General features: G+C 34.6%; 2 protein-coding genes across 2 annotated transcripts in view; both read left to right on the top strand.

Annotated features, from left to right (window-relative positions):
- The window catches only part of LOC129801105 (diuretic hormone receptor-like), a 28,872-nt gene extending 21,787 nt beyond the window's left edge, over nucleotides 1–7,085 (top strand). Inside the window, exons 5-8 of the mRNA XM_055845867.1 lie at nucleotides 4,912–5,005; nucleotides 5,085–5,181; nucleotides 6,322–6,602; nucleotides 6,668–7,085. Coding sequence (XP_055701842.1) covers nucleotides 4,912–5,005; nucleotides 5,085–5,181; nucleotides 6,322–6,602; nucleotides 6,668–6,994 — 799 coding nt within the window. The 3' untranslated portion in view covers nucleotides 6,995–7,085. The remainder of the gene's footprint in view (nucleotides 1–4,911; nucleotides 5,006–5,084; nucleotides 5,182–6,321; nucleotides 6,603–6,667) is intronic.
- A 6,213-nt stretch (nucleotides 7,086–13,298) lies between these two features.
- Nucleotides 13,299–13,947, top strand: LOC129800417 (dynein axonemal light chain 4). Its single transcript, XM_055844768.1, has 3 exons — nucleotides 13,299–13,483; nucleotides 13,595–13,678; nucleotides 13,739–13,947. The coding sequence occupies exons 1-3, from the start codon at nucleotides 13,412–13,414 to the stop codon at nucleotides 13,901–13,903; spliced, it is 321 nt and encodes a 106-aa protein (XP_055700743.1). The 5' UTR covers nucleotides 13,299–13,411; the 3' UTR covers nucleotides 13,904–13,947.
- Nucleotides 13,948–16,467: the final 2,520 nt, after the last annotated feature.

The following is a 16,467-nucleotide window of genomic DNA, read 5'->3' as shown; positions in this document are numbered from 1 at the left end:
ACAGCACGTATATAATCGAGCAGTACCAAACAATATAAAATTATTCAAAATGCCGTGTGCACAAACTGGCAAATGTACAAATGATCGACTCCTTCCTCGATAAACTTCAATCAAAACTTATCGAAAACTACCGCATATCGCCTCACACAGTGATCCAATAGCTAAACCAGTTTTAGCTCAGTTAATTTTAGCGTTTAATAGCTCTATTCTCAATATTTCTAATTTGACTATATCATTCATAAAGTCACCTAAATCTACTTTATATTTTCTTTTTATTCTAATCCTCTGATTAATATTTATAATATTATCTGACTTAAATATGTAGCAATTTGATTAAAATTGGAACACTTACTTTAATTGTATCTGTTCTTTAAGTGGAATAAAATATAAATCTAAAAAAAAAAAACTAAATTTTATAAAATGTAAATTATAAACAGGGTTGTGCCTTTACATAGTAAAAAATATTTTTTACATTTGACATGTAAAAAATATGTTAAAATGTAAAAATATGTAAAATGTAAAAGAGCAAAATTAAGCATTTTTGAATCCTTTAAACATTTCCTGTAAGCAATATCAATATTGTTATTGTCTTCGAGGGATATCAATGAAACATTCTTGGGAAAGCCATGAACAAAATTTAGTACAACTTAAGCTTAAAATGATTTCATCGTGGGGGAAATTGCCGTTCAGCCTCAGTGGAAATTTTCGGAGGGAAGCTCCACAGATTGTATTGCCGCGTCCGGACGGAGCTTCCCTCCGAAAATTTCCACTAAAATGATTTCACTTGTATGTAATACACACATAGCAACATCACGAAAATATTAAAATTGCAAATAAAGAGCGCACAGTTTCAGCACAAAGTGGTTAAAATTGAATATAAAATCCGCACCGCTTTCGAACGAAACGTTTAGCAATTTAGATCGTTATGCAGATCCGTGGTATCAATCAATTTTACATTTTAACTTTACATGTTAAAAATTTAGCACATGTTAAAGGCTTTTTTACTATGTAAGAAATGATGTATAATGTAAAAAATTCGCTCAACCCTGATTATAAAGATGATACCATTTTTATACGATCTTAAGAAACAGTTTCAAAATAGCGAATTAATGAGTTATATCACGGATTACTATATTCCTGGATAGTAGGTAGACATTTTTGTGTCCATAGTAGTGCAAACAAAGTGAATAAAAGTACGAATAAACACGTCGTACGCTTGCTTCTTGATATTCTCGAGACTGAAAATCACTTAGGGTAAGTGTGTCAAAGGAGAATGGTCAAATCCGGTCCCGGAATCGCCACGAACGGGACCTATGTCATTGGATAGACATTAGTATAGGTAACAACTTTTGTTCTGGGATCAATGTTCTAAACCATGGAGGAACAGTTCTAGAGCATAAAAACTATTTTTTACAATGATGAAGAATGATCAAAAGTATATGGGCGCTGGTTCATCTTCATACAAACATTAGAGTAGACGCATTTTGAAGATATTGATATATGGTTGAGAAAAATGCCGGGACCCAGGACGATAAACGCTGGGAGTCCTTGTAAAAAAGGCTTTTATCCTTCCAAAAAATCGTTGTTTTGACTACGAATTATACAAGAACTGCTAAAGTGATCTTGATGAAATTCGGTATAGGGTCACTGTATGTTTTAAAATTTTTATTTATGCATACCACCCCCTCCCTCCACCCTCCGTTCTGGTAGCCCTCATACAAAATGGGGGCACTTTACCTTATAACTCCTTTCTAAGACGATGTAGAAAGCTGATATTCAACAAGGGAACAATACTTATGGAAGACTTTTCAGCCATGCATGTTAACCCGCTCCTCCACCACCCCTTCTAGTAATCCTATACAAAATAAGAACATTTTGACCTCTTTTCTGAGAAGAAGTAGTTTGTTTGTAAAAGAATGAAAAAAAATGAATAACTAATAACGTGATCAATAATTTTCTAGATTTTATATGCATTTATAGACATCTAGTCGAATTACAGCTTTCTGCCTCCTCTTAGAAAGGAGTTATAAGGTAAAATGGTCTTATTTTGTATGGGGGCTACCAGAAGGGGTGGTGGACGAAGAGTTTGGGCAGTATGGTTAAAAAGTCTTCTTTAAGCCTTGTTACCATGCCGTATTTCAACTTTCTATCTTTTCCCAGAAAGGAGTTATAAGGTGAAATGCTCTCATTTTGTATGAGGGCTACCAGAAAGGGGGACAGAGGAGGAAGATATTATACATGGTTTAAAAGTGTTCCCTAAGCTTTGTTCCCTTGTCGAATTTCAGCTTTCTACCTCCTCTTAGAAAGGAGTTATAAGGTAAAGTGCCCCCATTTTGTATGGGGGCTATCAGAATGGAGGGTGGGGAGAGGGGGTGATATGCATGGACAAAAACTTTAAGTCATACAGTGACCCTATACCGAATTTCATCAAGATCACTTTAGCCGTTCTTGCGTAATTCGTTGTCAAAACAGCGATTTATCGAAAGGATAAAGGCATTTTTACAAGGACTCCCAGCGTTTATCGTCCTGGGTCCCGGCAATTTTGCAATCTTATATCAGTACCTACAAAATGCGCCTACTCTCGTTTGTGGCGATTCCGGGACCAGCGCCCATATAGTTTTGACCATTCTCCTTTCGGCCAGCTTGCAATTTCGGCCGCCTTTTTTGTTCCTCGAATTTACATGATCTTTTAGATTTTACGTACTCTAGAGATTATACAATGCAAAAGAATAACAAAAAATGTAGCTTCGACAAACGAGATGACGTGAAAAAATATTGGAAGAATTCCCGAAGGGCAAGGAACTATGAGAATGAAGGTGGCCGAAATAGGGCACCAAAGCTATGTCTATATTTTTATTCATTTTAAAATATATTACGAATGATTTTAGAGTAAATAAAGACGGTAAACTCTTTACAAGGTTCCAAGCAACACTCTTACAAAAAAAAAAGAATAAAAGAAATCAATTTGTATTTAAAATATTACATTTTAAACTTGAGACTTTGACGCTTGCATGCAACTATGCCGTAATTTGGCACACTTACACTCAATCCTACATTTTCATTCTTCAGCATCAAATCGCATAATTCCTGGGTGCACTTTTATTTGGTTTGTTTTCACTACCATGAGACTGCAAACTGAACCCCCTCCGACCCCCCTGACCTGAGCTAGAGTGGGTCAAAAATTGAATTTTTGAATGGTTATATCTCCGGTTCTAATTATCGGAATGCAAAAAAATTGGTGTTTTGGAAAGCTCTTGTGGAGCACTACAACCCTTGTGACACCCCAATTTTATCCGATTTAATCGAAGGTCCAATTAATCGAAAAATCGATTTTCGATTAATCGATTTCGAATAATTCGAAAACTAGACGATGCTTTTTCTTTAAATTTTAATATGTTATAGCTGGGGTCGAGGCCTTTCCAACGGTGGGTCGCACTCCTCCCTTGATGTTCCCTGACCCGAGCTATAATCAAAAATGTCTTGACCGGATTGCATTTTCTGTATTTTATAAAGGGATTTCGATGAAGTTTTAGCCTATATTGTATCTGAGAGCACAATCTTTCTAATAATGGGTCCCATCCGTCTCTACCCCAACCCACTGTACCCCGACCCTTACTATACCCATATGGACCAGACTCTATCACTTATGTTTTTTAACCGATTTCAATGAACTTTTTTTTCTTTTGTTGGTCTTCCCCACTCAGACTATTTAAAATAGAAAATGACCAGTGATAAGCCCAGATAAGCTTATGGTAGCTGAGATTCTTTACAGGTGACCTCGAAATGCGTGCAATTTGGTCAGCAAAAATATGCTAAGGGGTCAGCAGTCTTCAAACAAAATGTGCTAACCAAATATATGGAAATGGCACTACCTCGTGAGTGTCAGCTTAAGGTTGGCAGAATTCAGCTGAAAATACATGTTTTTAGCTAAATTGAAATCGGTTAGCATTTGGTGCTCGCTAGGTAGTAGGGAATTTAATTCTGGACACAATAAGCCTTCAATCGGTAGATAAATTGTTATCTTTTCCGCTAATTCGATAAAATTCATAAAAAAAACGCACTCTAAAGTTTTCGATGTACCGTACGATTTCAAACGGTTTGAGGTGTAGCAATTCTATAATCCGTGTGACATTTTGGTCCCAAGTGCACGGATGAGCAAGAGTCTACTATGAAATTTATTAACCTGTTTAATAACCTAACCAATCTAACGTTTTAACCTTAACGTATTGATCGTTGTTCAAGATCAAAAGATTAAATAGCTCTGGAGATAGTATTTCTTAACCGATTTGAGTAAGGGCCTTGACAGACCTGAGTAGCCGAGAGACGGCTTAGCATAATTATATAAGATATAATAGTCAAACTACATTTCCGTAATTTTCCGCTAAGTCGTCTCTCGGATTAAGTCGTAAGTGTGTCTAGGGCATAAGTTTCCATTCACTTGAAAGGTCTTGAAAATCCGGAAAAGTTTGTATAGATTTCAAATGGTTTTGAATTGGTAGTTTTCTAATAAGATAACTATTCTGGATGATCTTTTAAGTGATTTATGAATCGGTTGAAATCGGTTGAGAATATTTTGCCACCACTTATCCCTTTTATAATTGAAAAATTGCATTTCAAGTTCTAGGAAAAATATTGAAAATTACGAATATTGCTTAAATTGAATTTTCATGGTTTTGTAGTATTTTTTGCAATTCAGAGCAATTAAAATGCAAAAAAAAGCACCAGTGAAAGGACATTATTTTTGAGTTAATGAACCATAATTTATTTAGTACAGCATTGAAAAATAATGAGGACATTATTTTTAAAGCTCTATCATCATTCCTATATTTATATCGCAAGGGAAATAGATGAGATATAGGCATTAATCCTCCGAAAAATTCTTTACAATGTCCCCCAAAAATTTCTTTTCAGGGATCTCCGGTGTCTTCGGAATACCATTCATGCCAATCTTTTTACGTCCTACATAATGAGTGCTCTTCTCTGGATGCTAACACTGTCGCTTCAAGTGAGTTGACCCCTTGAGATGGGAAAAAAAGTCCTTCTGAGCATTTCGCGTAAATCCTTTTTATTTAAATTTTTTCCAGATCTCTTCACCTCAACAAGGATTAACTGAATGTATTTTTCTTGTCACGATCTTTCACTACTTCAGCCTCACGAATTTCTTCTGGATGCTGGTTGAAGGTAATGTCTATTAAATCCATAATTACCCTCCTATTTGCAATTTAACACATTGCCTGGGTAAAAGCCTCAATGGGAAGGGGAAAAAAAGCTATAGTCAATTAGTGATAATTGGATACAGGGGTTCCGGAACATTTGCACATTTCTGCTAATTTTATGAGTAATGTTTGAACAAAATTTCTCATTTGATAAAGATGTATTCAGAGAAATTTTGCACTATATTTGGCAAAGAGAACCCAATGGAATATTTCCCTGAAAAGCCTTATTCAAGGCTGGGGTGTGATAGTTAGACTGAAAATTGGGTTACAAACATGAGGTTACAAAATTTCACTAGAGTAATTATGTTTCATTAATTGATTCTGTGGTTAATTAAACAAGATATGCACAGAATTTTCCTTTTCTGTATCAAAATTAGAAATGCACTGTTAATTTTCAAATACTGTACCATCAATAGATGCAAGTGTGAAAGAGAATGCTTCTCTTGATATGAATAGGGTATTATATTTAATTAAATTTGCAAAACAAAATAGAATAAATTACATCAACAATAGAAATGTGGTTTATTGGTCAAGGGTAATGTAAATTTTATTGGAAATATTGTTATTGGTCGATAAAACAATTAAATTTTGCCTGAAAATAAATTGAAAGGTATCACTAATTTTTTTTAATACTTAGGGTAAGTGTGCCAAATTTCGGTATAGTTGCATGCAAGCGTCAAAGTTTCAAGTTTGAAATGTAATATCTTTAATAGAAATTGATTTTTTTTCATTCCTTCTACTTAAGGAGTGTTGCTTAGAACCTTGTAGACAGTTTATCGTCTTTATTTACTCTAAAATCATTCTTAATACATTTTAAAATGAATAAAATTGTAGACATAGCTTTGGTGCCCTATTTCGGCCACCTTCATTCTCATAGTTCCTTGCCCTTCGGCAATTCTTCCAATGCCTTTTTCACGTCATCTCGTTTGTCGAAGCTACATTTTTTTGTTATTCTTTTGCATTGTATAATCTCTAGAGTATGTAAAAACTAAAAATTCATGGAAATTCGAGGAACAAAAAGGTGGCCGAAATTGCAAGCTGGCCGGAATTTTGCACACTTACCCTAAATGTATTTTAAATCGAGCAATAATATTAATTTTATCAGGTTTCTACCTGTATGTGCTGGTGATTGAGTCCTTCTCGAGGGACAGGCTCAAATTCAATGCTTACGCTGCGATCGGTTGGGGAGCCCCTGCTATTTTCGTGATGACATGGGCAGCGGCCAAAGGGATTGCCAGTAACTCCCATTCCCTTCAAGTAGCCCCCAACAATAAACTCGAGATCGAGTGCACATGGATGAGGGAGTCCAAAATCGACTACATCTTCCAGGTGCCAGCGTGCATGGTCCTAGTAATCAATTCCATTTTCCTATCGAGAATTATGTGGGTACGGTTCTTCCTGGTCTTAAAGAGTAGCCCAGGGCTCTTTCTCAATTCTTGCATTCGTTGAAGGTGCTGATAACGAAACTCCGTTCAGCGACAACGGTGGAGACTAGACAGTACCGTAAGGCTTCCAAGGCTCTTCTGGTGTTGACTCCTTTGTTAGGCATCACGTACTTGGTGGTCCTGGCAGGTCCCAATGATGATGGGATTGCTGGATATTTGTTTGCCATCGTGAGAGCCCTTCTGCTGAGCACCCAGGGTCTCTCGGTCTCCCTCTGGTACTGCTTCCTCAACTTCGAAGTTCGCCTGGCGCTGAGGAATCGCTTTGCACGCTGGAAGGACCAGCGCAATATTCAGCGCAGCCAGAGTCATCGGCAGAGTCTTCGGTATGTCTGACAAGGAGCCACTGAGAACGTTCTCCTGTTATCTTCTTCGACATTTTATCCAACTTAAAAGACATTAAAAGAATATTATAAATAAATGAAAATCTGAAGACATTACTGATAGTGTTTTGCATAAGGAATTACTCGAATTACTTCTAAATTCCACATAAATTCTTGATGGAATCATGATCTTACTTACTTATCCAAGAAGCAATTTTTTCTTAATATAGTCTTGTAGGATTCCTTAAGTAAGGCACTATAGAACAAAAATCTTTTTATTTGCTTATAACGCTCTTGGTTCCATCACTGAGATTACTATAAGTACAGTGGCGCACTCTTAAGGATCTTAAGAGCTTCTATATGAATTTCAAAAGAAAATTCTCACTATAAGTCTTTTAAAAGTTCACTAAAAGACTTGTATAATACTTAGTTCTATAAGGCAGCTATTTTGCTTCTTGGATACTTACTTCTGATGTGATCTTACTTACTTACTGATAGAATTCTGTAGGGGAATTCTGTGACGATATGATAATTATTATTATTATTAATAGTATCGAGACACTTTATTTGGTATTACAATGTAATCATTACAGCGTGCCTCGTGTTGGGAGAATCTGCTGATCGTAGATCGCTCAGGAATGCTTTCCCCGCAGTGGATGCTTCTTCCATGCTACTGAAGGTTTGTGGGCAGAAGCGGTGCATTTTATTACGTTTTATCACAGTGAAAAATGCCTTTTTCTCGACATTCAGTTGCTTGCACCGGGCGGGACTCGAACTCACAGCTGTGAGATTCGAGTCAGAGATCTCAGCGCCCAAGAGCCAACGGTCTTGCCTATTGCGGCACTGAGATCCCCACGATATGACAATATCATATGACAAATTTTTGTACTAAAATTCGGGAGCAGGACAACATTAAAGCTCAATGGGCGTCGAATTGCAAGGAGTTCTATGAAGCTCTTTATAACTGATATGAATAGGATTTTCGATTATTTCTTCTAAATTGATTACGTAAAAATTGAATTTGCCATATGATATGACATAGTCATACTGTGACAGAATTCTCCTACTGATCTTGTTTTCTATCATTTTCGATCTGAAAGGATGAGATCACTGGTACATTTTGATGGATGAATTCCAAGAGATATATCCTGTTTTTGTGATTCTGAGACTGTGAGTTTATCATGTGACAAATTCACTGATCTGAGATCGTCTTATTTAAGTGTTTCAAAACACTAACAAAAATTATTTTGTAAATTCTAAGATACCATGAGTGTTTCACATCACACTTTGTGTGAAAACTTCACGAAATACTCTCAAAAGGCGATCTAAGAGCTGTGAATTTATCACGTTAAAAACTCATGAACTTCAGAATTCTGTAACCATATGACAATGTCATATGACAAATTTAAAAATTTTAATGTAGTAAATTCGGAAAAGTAGATCGAAAGTAAATTTACAGAGTTCCTTGCATAGGCCATTTGATGCTCACTAGGCTTTAGTGTTGTCCTGCACCCTGATTTACCACGAAAATTAGTCATATTACATTGTCAAACTGTTACAGAATTCCCCTTCTGGTCACTGATCATCCTGATCATCGGGATCAATCGGGATACCGTAGATGCGAATGCCTTAGTCTCCGACAGTGACTTTCTGCCCGAGTTTTTCTTTAATTCTAGTAATTGTAGCACTTAAGGATGGTCCTTAGACCTTCCTTAACTGTCCCTAGGGTCTCTGGACAATCCTTAAGTGTTAGAATTAAAGACAAGCTTAAAAAAGCAAAGGTGAAAATTCACACGTATCTGCGGTATAAGAAACAATGGTAATATACTCGTTGCTAAGGACTAATGGCCCCTACACAGTACTGTCCATATTGAACTAAATCCTTGTCCAGGAAAACTCTTTAATATGGACATAAATTTCTCTATCGTGTAGATGTAGAGGCTATGAGGATTTGAGATTGTCGGAACAAATCCAGAAACCTTAGGACAGAGGTGGGTTACCACTTAGGTTATCGACGTAGTCTAGGAAGCCTGTATCATTACAAGAGCTATTACACGATGCAATCAGTAAAGATTGTGGTATCCGACAAGGTTGGTAAGCAAGTTAAGGTTGCTGAATTGCATGAGTTTAGTGAACTAGGTAAGTTTGGGACCACCGACAGTCGGTTAACCACTTCAGCGACTTCAGGAACATAATTAACTACTATCTCTCAAATAAGTTGATAAACTTACTCTCAGTGCTTCTCTACAATCATGTGAGACACATAGGATGTTGTTTCAATTGCTCCAGGCTTGATATTGGGATATGCACAATTTTGCAATCAGGAGTGGGTTGATATCCTGAAACTGAAGAGCTTCTGAGGGTTAGATGACCACTTCAAAGGAGTAAAATTGATTGCTGATGCACTAGTAATTTGTTGAATTTTCTTCAGAGGCCTTTCGGCATTCATGTTACATGTGTTTATCCTAATGACTCCAGGGTAGAGAAAAAACATTATAAGCCGTGAAGCATTCGTGGCATTAGAATTCTTCATGAATGCATTCAAAAATTAAAAATCAAATTCAGTTACTTGCTATTTGGACTTAACAGTGGAGGATTATTACCATGAAATTTTATCCCAATCCATCCTGTCTTGAAAGTAACCTTCAAGTATTCCTTATAGTGGTTTTTTCAAGGTCAAAGATATGAGATCAAGATAACCAAGGGACTTGGAAAATGGGCATAGATGTACAGTAGACTCTCGCTCAATTGGCTCTTTTTTCAATCGGGCGCAAAATGTTGTTGAAAATTTTCATGTTTGAATTTAAAGCAAATTTGTTCAAATTCGCTGCAGTTCCTCTTGTCAGGGGCTTCTCGACATTTCATTTCTCCATACGTTTTTGCATAAAGGCATTGAAGACTATTGGCAACTTTTTTCCTAAAGTGAATTGACTTATCAGTCTGATATATTTCGAAATCGTGCATTAAAAGCTATATAAAAATACATATTACATAATGTTCGACGAAATAATACAAGAACTACGAGCAAATTTGTTTAAGTCGCGGTGCAATATCTGCAAAATTTTTACAAGGAAACATGAAAAATATCTTCACTTTTTATTAGGCTTGATGGTCTCCTGCTTTTGTTTTATCGTGGTTCGTTATATTTGAGCGCTTTTTGTGGAATTTACAATGATTTTGATGCCCAAATCTCTCGATAATTTGGATGACATTTTGCCCCATATGAACGATTGAGAGAGAGTCTACTGTACTCGTTGCTCAGGATCAGCACATTGTTGGCTCAGAGCATTATATCATCAGAAGGCATGATCGCTTTCTGCTTAAAGATGAACAACCTTCACCTCCTACTCAGAGGGCTAACCCTAGGAACAAGACACTTTGTGTACCCAATCCTCTCGTTCAGTAATAACCTTCCCGATTTGAGAGCTCTCTCCGGTTGAGGTTTTTCCTTTACCGATTCGAAGGTATATCAGAGAGAACTTACCTAAAAAAAACGTTGAAGTTCGAAAATTTTCAAATGGACAATTTGCATAAAAGTGAATAAGAAGAACAGTGCTTCGTTTTGTTTTGGTTTTTATTTAAGGAAAAATAGTGAAAAATCCATAAGAATTCTAAAGAAAATGTGGTCTGTGTATGAAATTCATGAAAAGGATATTTATTTTAATGAAATTGAGTATCTTGTTAGTGATCTGGAGGAGGAAAATGTGCAGCCAAGCAATAGTGGATTCTGGGAGGCTATGAGAAGCTTCCAGGAACAATTGAGTGAAAGGGAATCGAATCTCATGTCCATGGAAAGTAATCCCGAATTTTGCGAATTTATTATATTATATATGGCACAAAGAGAGTCCTAAAGATATTCCACGAAAATTTTGCAGCAGAATATCCATCGGGACGCGACTTTGTGCTATATCAGCGATATTGCAAGGGAGCTGACCTCCTCAAAAAATTGCTGAGCGATACTCAATTCTATTTGGAGCTTCACGAAACGGAGGCGGCCTTGGTTGAACTGGGAAGTCGAAGAAGGAGATACCATGTTCATCCAATCCTCCAGGACAGAGATGAGTTTGGGTTTTGGAACCGATTTGTCCCTGAACTTAAGAAATATCGTAATATTGTTTTATATTGAATTATAAAATTAAGTTTATTAAAACATTTGCTTAATGTTAATTTTCATTACAGCGCAGACATTCAAACTGTTTACGCGAATGTCTATCAAACAGTTTGACTTCCTGGCCAAAAAATTCCTTCCCTCAGTCTGATAGTAGTGTCTTCAATTATTCAGAAATTGGAAGAGCCATTAACAACAAGGAAATTTGTTGGCCAACCCCAAAGAATTTGCCAAAATCAACAATTCAATATAATTAATTGTTGTTGTTGATGACAATTGAACTGTCAAGAATATCGAAATTCGAAATGTCAGAACATTCAGCGCTAAGGCGACGAGTACGAGAACTTGCACTTTAGGCTTCCGGTAGATTTTCGAATAGGTTTGGCTTGGCTTTGGAGTGGCTTTGTCTCTTCGAAAGGTTATTACTGATCGGAGCCAGTCTCTAGAAATTCAAAGTAACGGTAGGGTATTTAACCGTGGAACCGATTCGTCTTACAAAGATTATTATCTCTAAAAACTTTATTTCTCAACCGACTGGGTCCAAAATAGGTTCACTTAAACGATTCTGGAATCGTGAATCAGCCTAATCCGCTTTGAACTGGCAATATACCGGTTGTAACAAATACGAAAATAGATCATTATGGTTAATGCTTTGGTCATTGCTTAAATTAATTGGAGAATCTGGGGCAAAATGTGACATTTTTCAGTTCGATATAGACTTAAATATGTTTAAAGTTTTATAGGCATTTAATCAAGAGATAAATAGAATAAAAAAAGAGTTAAAAAGATTTCTACAAGAGATATCGATTTTGATCTTTTTTCCGATATGTATGCGACAGTGTTTCTGTTTATTGAGCATGAGTCCGCTGTGCGTTTTAGAGTTTGCTGAAGAGTTTCCCTCTAGAAATCGTTATATTTAAATCATGAACGACTACTCGGGGTAAAATGTGACAATAATCTTATTAATTTTGATTTCAGTCCGCGCTGTGCGCCTTTTTGAATTCCCAATTCCTGAAATATTTTGAAATAAAAGTTTTTTAAAGGTAAAATTAATTCCGACAAAGTTGTAAAGGATTAAATTTCTTCAAAAACATGTTAACTGAATACGGGAACACAGGTAATAAAGCTAATCGGAAGATCGAATTACTCCATGTTTGTTTATGTTTTTTTCTAGAATTATTGAGAATTTTTATAAATTTTTGAAAACAACTTTAAAATCTCATTTTCCTTCACCCTCTAACGGGTAAGACCGCCTCCAGGCGGTCTTCACAAAAATCACATTTACAGCGACAGTAAAGGTTTTATTTATTTAAAAGTGCTATATTGTCCTCGGTAATAGTCTTATAAACATCTCTTGAAAGTTTGAACGCATTTTGACTCTTCGTTTTGTTGCTATTCCCAGTTTTGTGTGACAGGTCAGAGAAAAAGCAACAAAAAATATTAGTGTAAAAAAGCTCATTTCCAATTTCCATAAAAATACCGATTTAAAGTTATCTGACTAAAATTAATTTATTTTTTACTGAAAGATATGTCATTTTACTTTGTATATTTTATTTAAAAAATTTGAAAAAACTAAAAATGTGAATTATAGAAGAAAAAAGAGTTTCAAAAAAATTTTATATTTTCTCACCTAGCACTTAAACTAAGAGAGATAATGAAAAATGGATGGTTTTTTCGTCTTAATTGGATCATAATTATCCTAGAAAACATTGTTTTAGAATTTTTTTTCGCATATTAAAGAAAACACCGTTAGAGGGTTAATCTTCTTCGGACAAGTTTTACAGCAGTAAATTTTCTTCATGAAAATGCTGATTTGATGTCCCTGACTTTTAGGGAAAAGTGACCAGATAAAATATTCGTTTTGTTACATTTTGCCCCATGTCCCCTACTAAATCCTAAAACGTTTGTAGAATATTAAATTGTTCTCTGATAGTCTTTGGTCTGTATGAAAACCTGAATTTCAAAAAGAAATATTCATAAGATATCATATCCGTCAATGCCTTATTTTTAGCTTTTGCTGGAGAATAATTTATGTGCTGTAGACCCTTTTCCCCTATTTAAGGAAACAAATCTGCACCCTATATATATTCCAAACCCGGCGAACCCTAATAAATTTCTCTGAGTGCAGAAAAACCTCGTGGGGTGAGTTTGAGTGTGCGCAAGTCAGCAATTGTCATCCCTCTTGGGCAAAAAAAAACGGCTAGAAGAGAGGGTGACTGAAGAGTTGAGGAGCTGCTTATTGCATTCCTGGTGATTCAGGACAATGTTCCGTGAACGCATATTCATCAATCACGGCACGAGTCACACTCAATTGCCAGGGAAATGGCTGAAGATGCAATAAAGGCGGAATCTGAGACGGACAAGAAGATTCTCCATGTGTATCCATTAGTGAAGGTGAGTCCCCTGCTCATTATGTTGAATAATTTAGTAGGTGCTAAGGGTGGAGCACACGAATCAATTAATTATTCACTGTAATGGCCTGGCAATCTTTTCGCAACATTTCAGCACTCAGACATGAATGAAGAGATGAGAACTGAAGCAATCGAACTCTGTATTACGGCTTGTGAGAAGTTTGCTCAGAATTATGAGGTAAGATGTGAGAAATTACTATCTCGAGGGATATCCTTATCAAATGGTCCATGATTTCAGCAAGCCGCCAAACTCATTAAGGAGACAATGGATAAGAAATTCGGATCTTTCTGGCATGTTGTTGTTGGTGAAGGATTTGGCTTTGAGTTGTCTTATGAAACCAAAAATATCCTGTATCTCTTCTTTGGCGGAAATCTTGCCATAATTCTCTGGAAGTGTTCTTAAAGTTTGTCCAAAAGCAAAATAAAGTGCGTTAAGTAGTAAAAATGCAGGTGACATTTTGTATACAATTTCATATATTTTTTCTATAATAAACTTTGTCAATTGAACGTATGAGTGTTTTATCGATAAAATCTCTCTAGGCGATGGATTTTTTTTCAATGGTAAAGGCGAAAAGTTATGAAACACAGGGATATTCATAGAATTTGCAGTTTAAACCAGTAGTGATTTTAAAATATTTTGAACTGATTTTTGAAGCAAATTATTATTTTTTTTGTTAAAAATTATATAAAAAAAATTTCAGCTGTATCTTGGAAAAAGGGTTTGTAAAGTTTGTTAAAAGTTTGTCAGCAGGATGTTATTATATTAAATCAAGATATTTTTTTGTAAAGAATATTTTTTAAGGTTGTATTAAGAAAAAACATCATTTGACAAACTTTTAACAAATGTATTCCTTAAGTTTTGCAATATTTCGATTAAAAATTAATTTGAAATATTTTTCTTTTTAAATAAATAAATTTTATTTTAAAACCCCAAACTAAATAATACTTTTATTAGAAGGAAGTTCCCTGGTGAATTATCTTACGATTTGACAAACTTTTAACAAACTTTTGCAAGCAGTTTCCGGAACAAATATTTTTTTTTAGTATAACGTTTTCAATAGTTAAATAATAATACTTTAATATACATATTAGTACTCTTAAACAAAGGATTTATCATTTCAATACGAAAAGTTTGCCAAAGTGATGGTTTTCGATGCAGAATTTGAAAAAGTTTTCCAAATTCGATAGCAACCTCCTTTTGACAAAATTTTACCAAGATTCAGTTGGCCGCTTTACAAAACTTTTTTTTTTTTCAGATTAATCTAAAATTTGTCAAAAAACACTTTAAATAAGACAAAGTTAGAAAAAGTTTCGTCAAATAAATTTAGACAAACTTTTTACAAAAAATTTTACAAATTCTTTTGTGATTTGAGTATTCCTTTAGCAAACTTTTTGTAATTTTGAGGTAAAAATATAACATTAAGAACACACCTCTCAATTCTGAGATAAGAAAATTTCAAGATTTAAGGTAAATAATTTAAACCAAAAATTGAAGATTATCAATTTTGACTGAAAGGGTAATAACGCTTCATTTATTATCTTTCCTCAGAATTTTCGATATTTAAATGTTTTAAGGGCCAACGAACAGCTATATTGGTGCTAGATTTTCGAAATTAATTTGCAACATAAGCTTCCGGAAATATTTTTAGTAATATTTTTTAATCTAATTATGAAATTTCTGGCACACCTTTTCAATTTAATGAAATTCAATCGATTGAAATTTTACCTCTTACTCTTTCAAACTCAAATCAGATATAGCTGTCTCTTTTCTTTAAAATGGAAATTGAAATTTCAATTTAAATTTTAAATTTCATTTGGCAGTAAGAGACAACTATATCTAATTTCAGTTTGAAAGAGTGAGAGGTAAAATTTCAATCGATTGAATTTCACTCTATTGAGAAGGTATGCCAGCGCCATTAGATTTAATTTTCAGTCTCTTATGACCATTTTTAGCTTTAGTCGCTCTTAAACTAAAAGTTTTTCCGCTTCTAGCATGAAAGATAGCATAATCTTTAAATTCAAAAAATAGATTTGTCTCTTGTGGTCGTCGAGTTTCAGGAGAAATTAAATAAAATAAAATATAAACACAATTTACATTTGACCTAAATACCACAAGAGGCGTTAATGCAGGGAGATCGCATATTTATTATAACCTAAAAATTTTATTTTGTATTTTGTATCCTTTGATCAAATATTTCCGAAAATATAGTAATTAGGTAAATGAATGCTGAGCTTAATTATCATTTTGACAAATATTTCAAAGTTTTTTAAAAGACGCCGTAGTGCGGCTGAAATAATTTGAACATAACCTAAAAAGAACAGCTGAAAATGCGTGTGAATTTCATATTTTTTAATGTTGAATTTGACTTTTGTTCCTATCGCCAAAGTGGTTAATGATTTGAATTGAAGCACTTTAAGCGCATAAATCTATGCAGATTGCCCATTCTAAATAGATAACCAAAATTATGTCGTTGAACATAACCTCAATTAACAAATAATCCTTTAATTTAGGTTTTTACATTTAAATAATTTTATATTAATAATTTTTTGAAATGAAATATAGAAAAAGATCGTTAAGCAATTTCATTTAAGCTATGGCATTTTTAATTGAAATTTACCTACCATAACCTCAGAAAAATTCAATTCTGTGCTGTAATGGTTTCACTCTGAAAATATAACCTCAAAAGCGGAAAATAAGCATCTTGTGTTTCTTGAAAATTTGTTTTAATTGTTTGTACACAAGATTTGATTTGATTTTAAAATCTTTATAGGGGAAAGTGCTCATGCTTCGCACGATCCCAAGCTTCGTAATGACTAAATTTTTTCTAGGTTTTTTGAATAAATGTGACTCATCCTATATTTTAAAAACAGTGGAAAATGCTTTTTAAAATATATGGCGGATACTCATTTGTTCAGAAAAATGTCGTCATTACGCTTAGGATGGGCACTCAATGGGTCAAGTGGTAG

This window comes from Phlebotomus papatasi, chromosome 2 (genome assembly GCF_024763615.1).
Source record: "Phlebotomus papatasi isolate M1 chromosome 2, Ppap_2.1, whole genome shotgun sequence".
Lineage (NCBI taxonomy): Eukaryota > Metazoa > Arthropoda > Insecta > Diptera > Psychodidae > Phlebotomus > Phlebotomus papatasi.
Note: the sequence above shows the minus strand (reverse complement) of the source record. Positions and strands in the feature narration are given on the sequence as shown.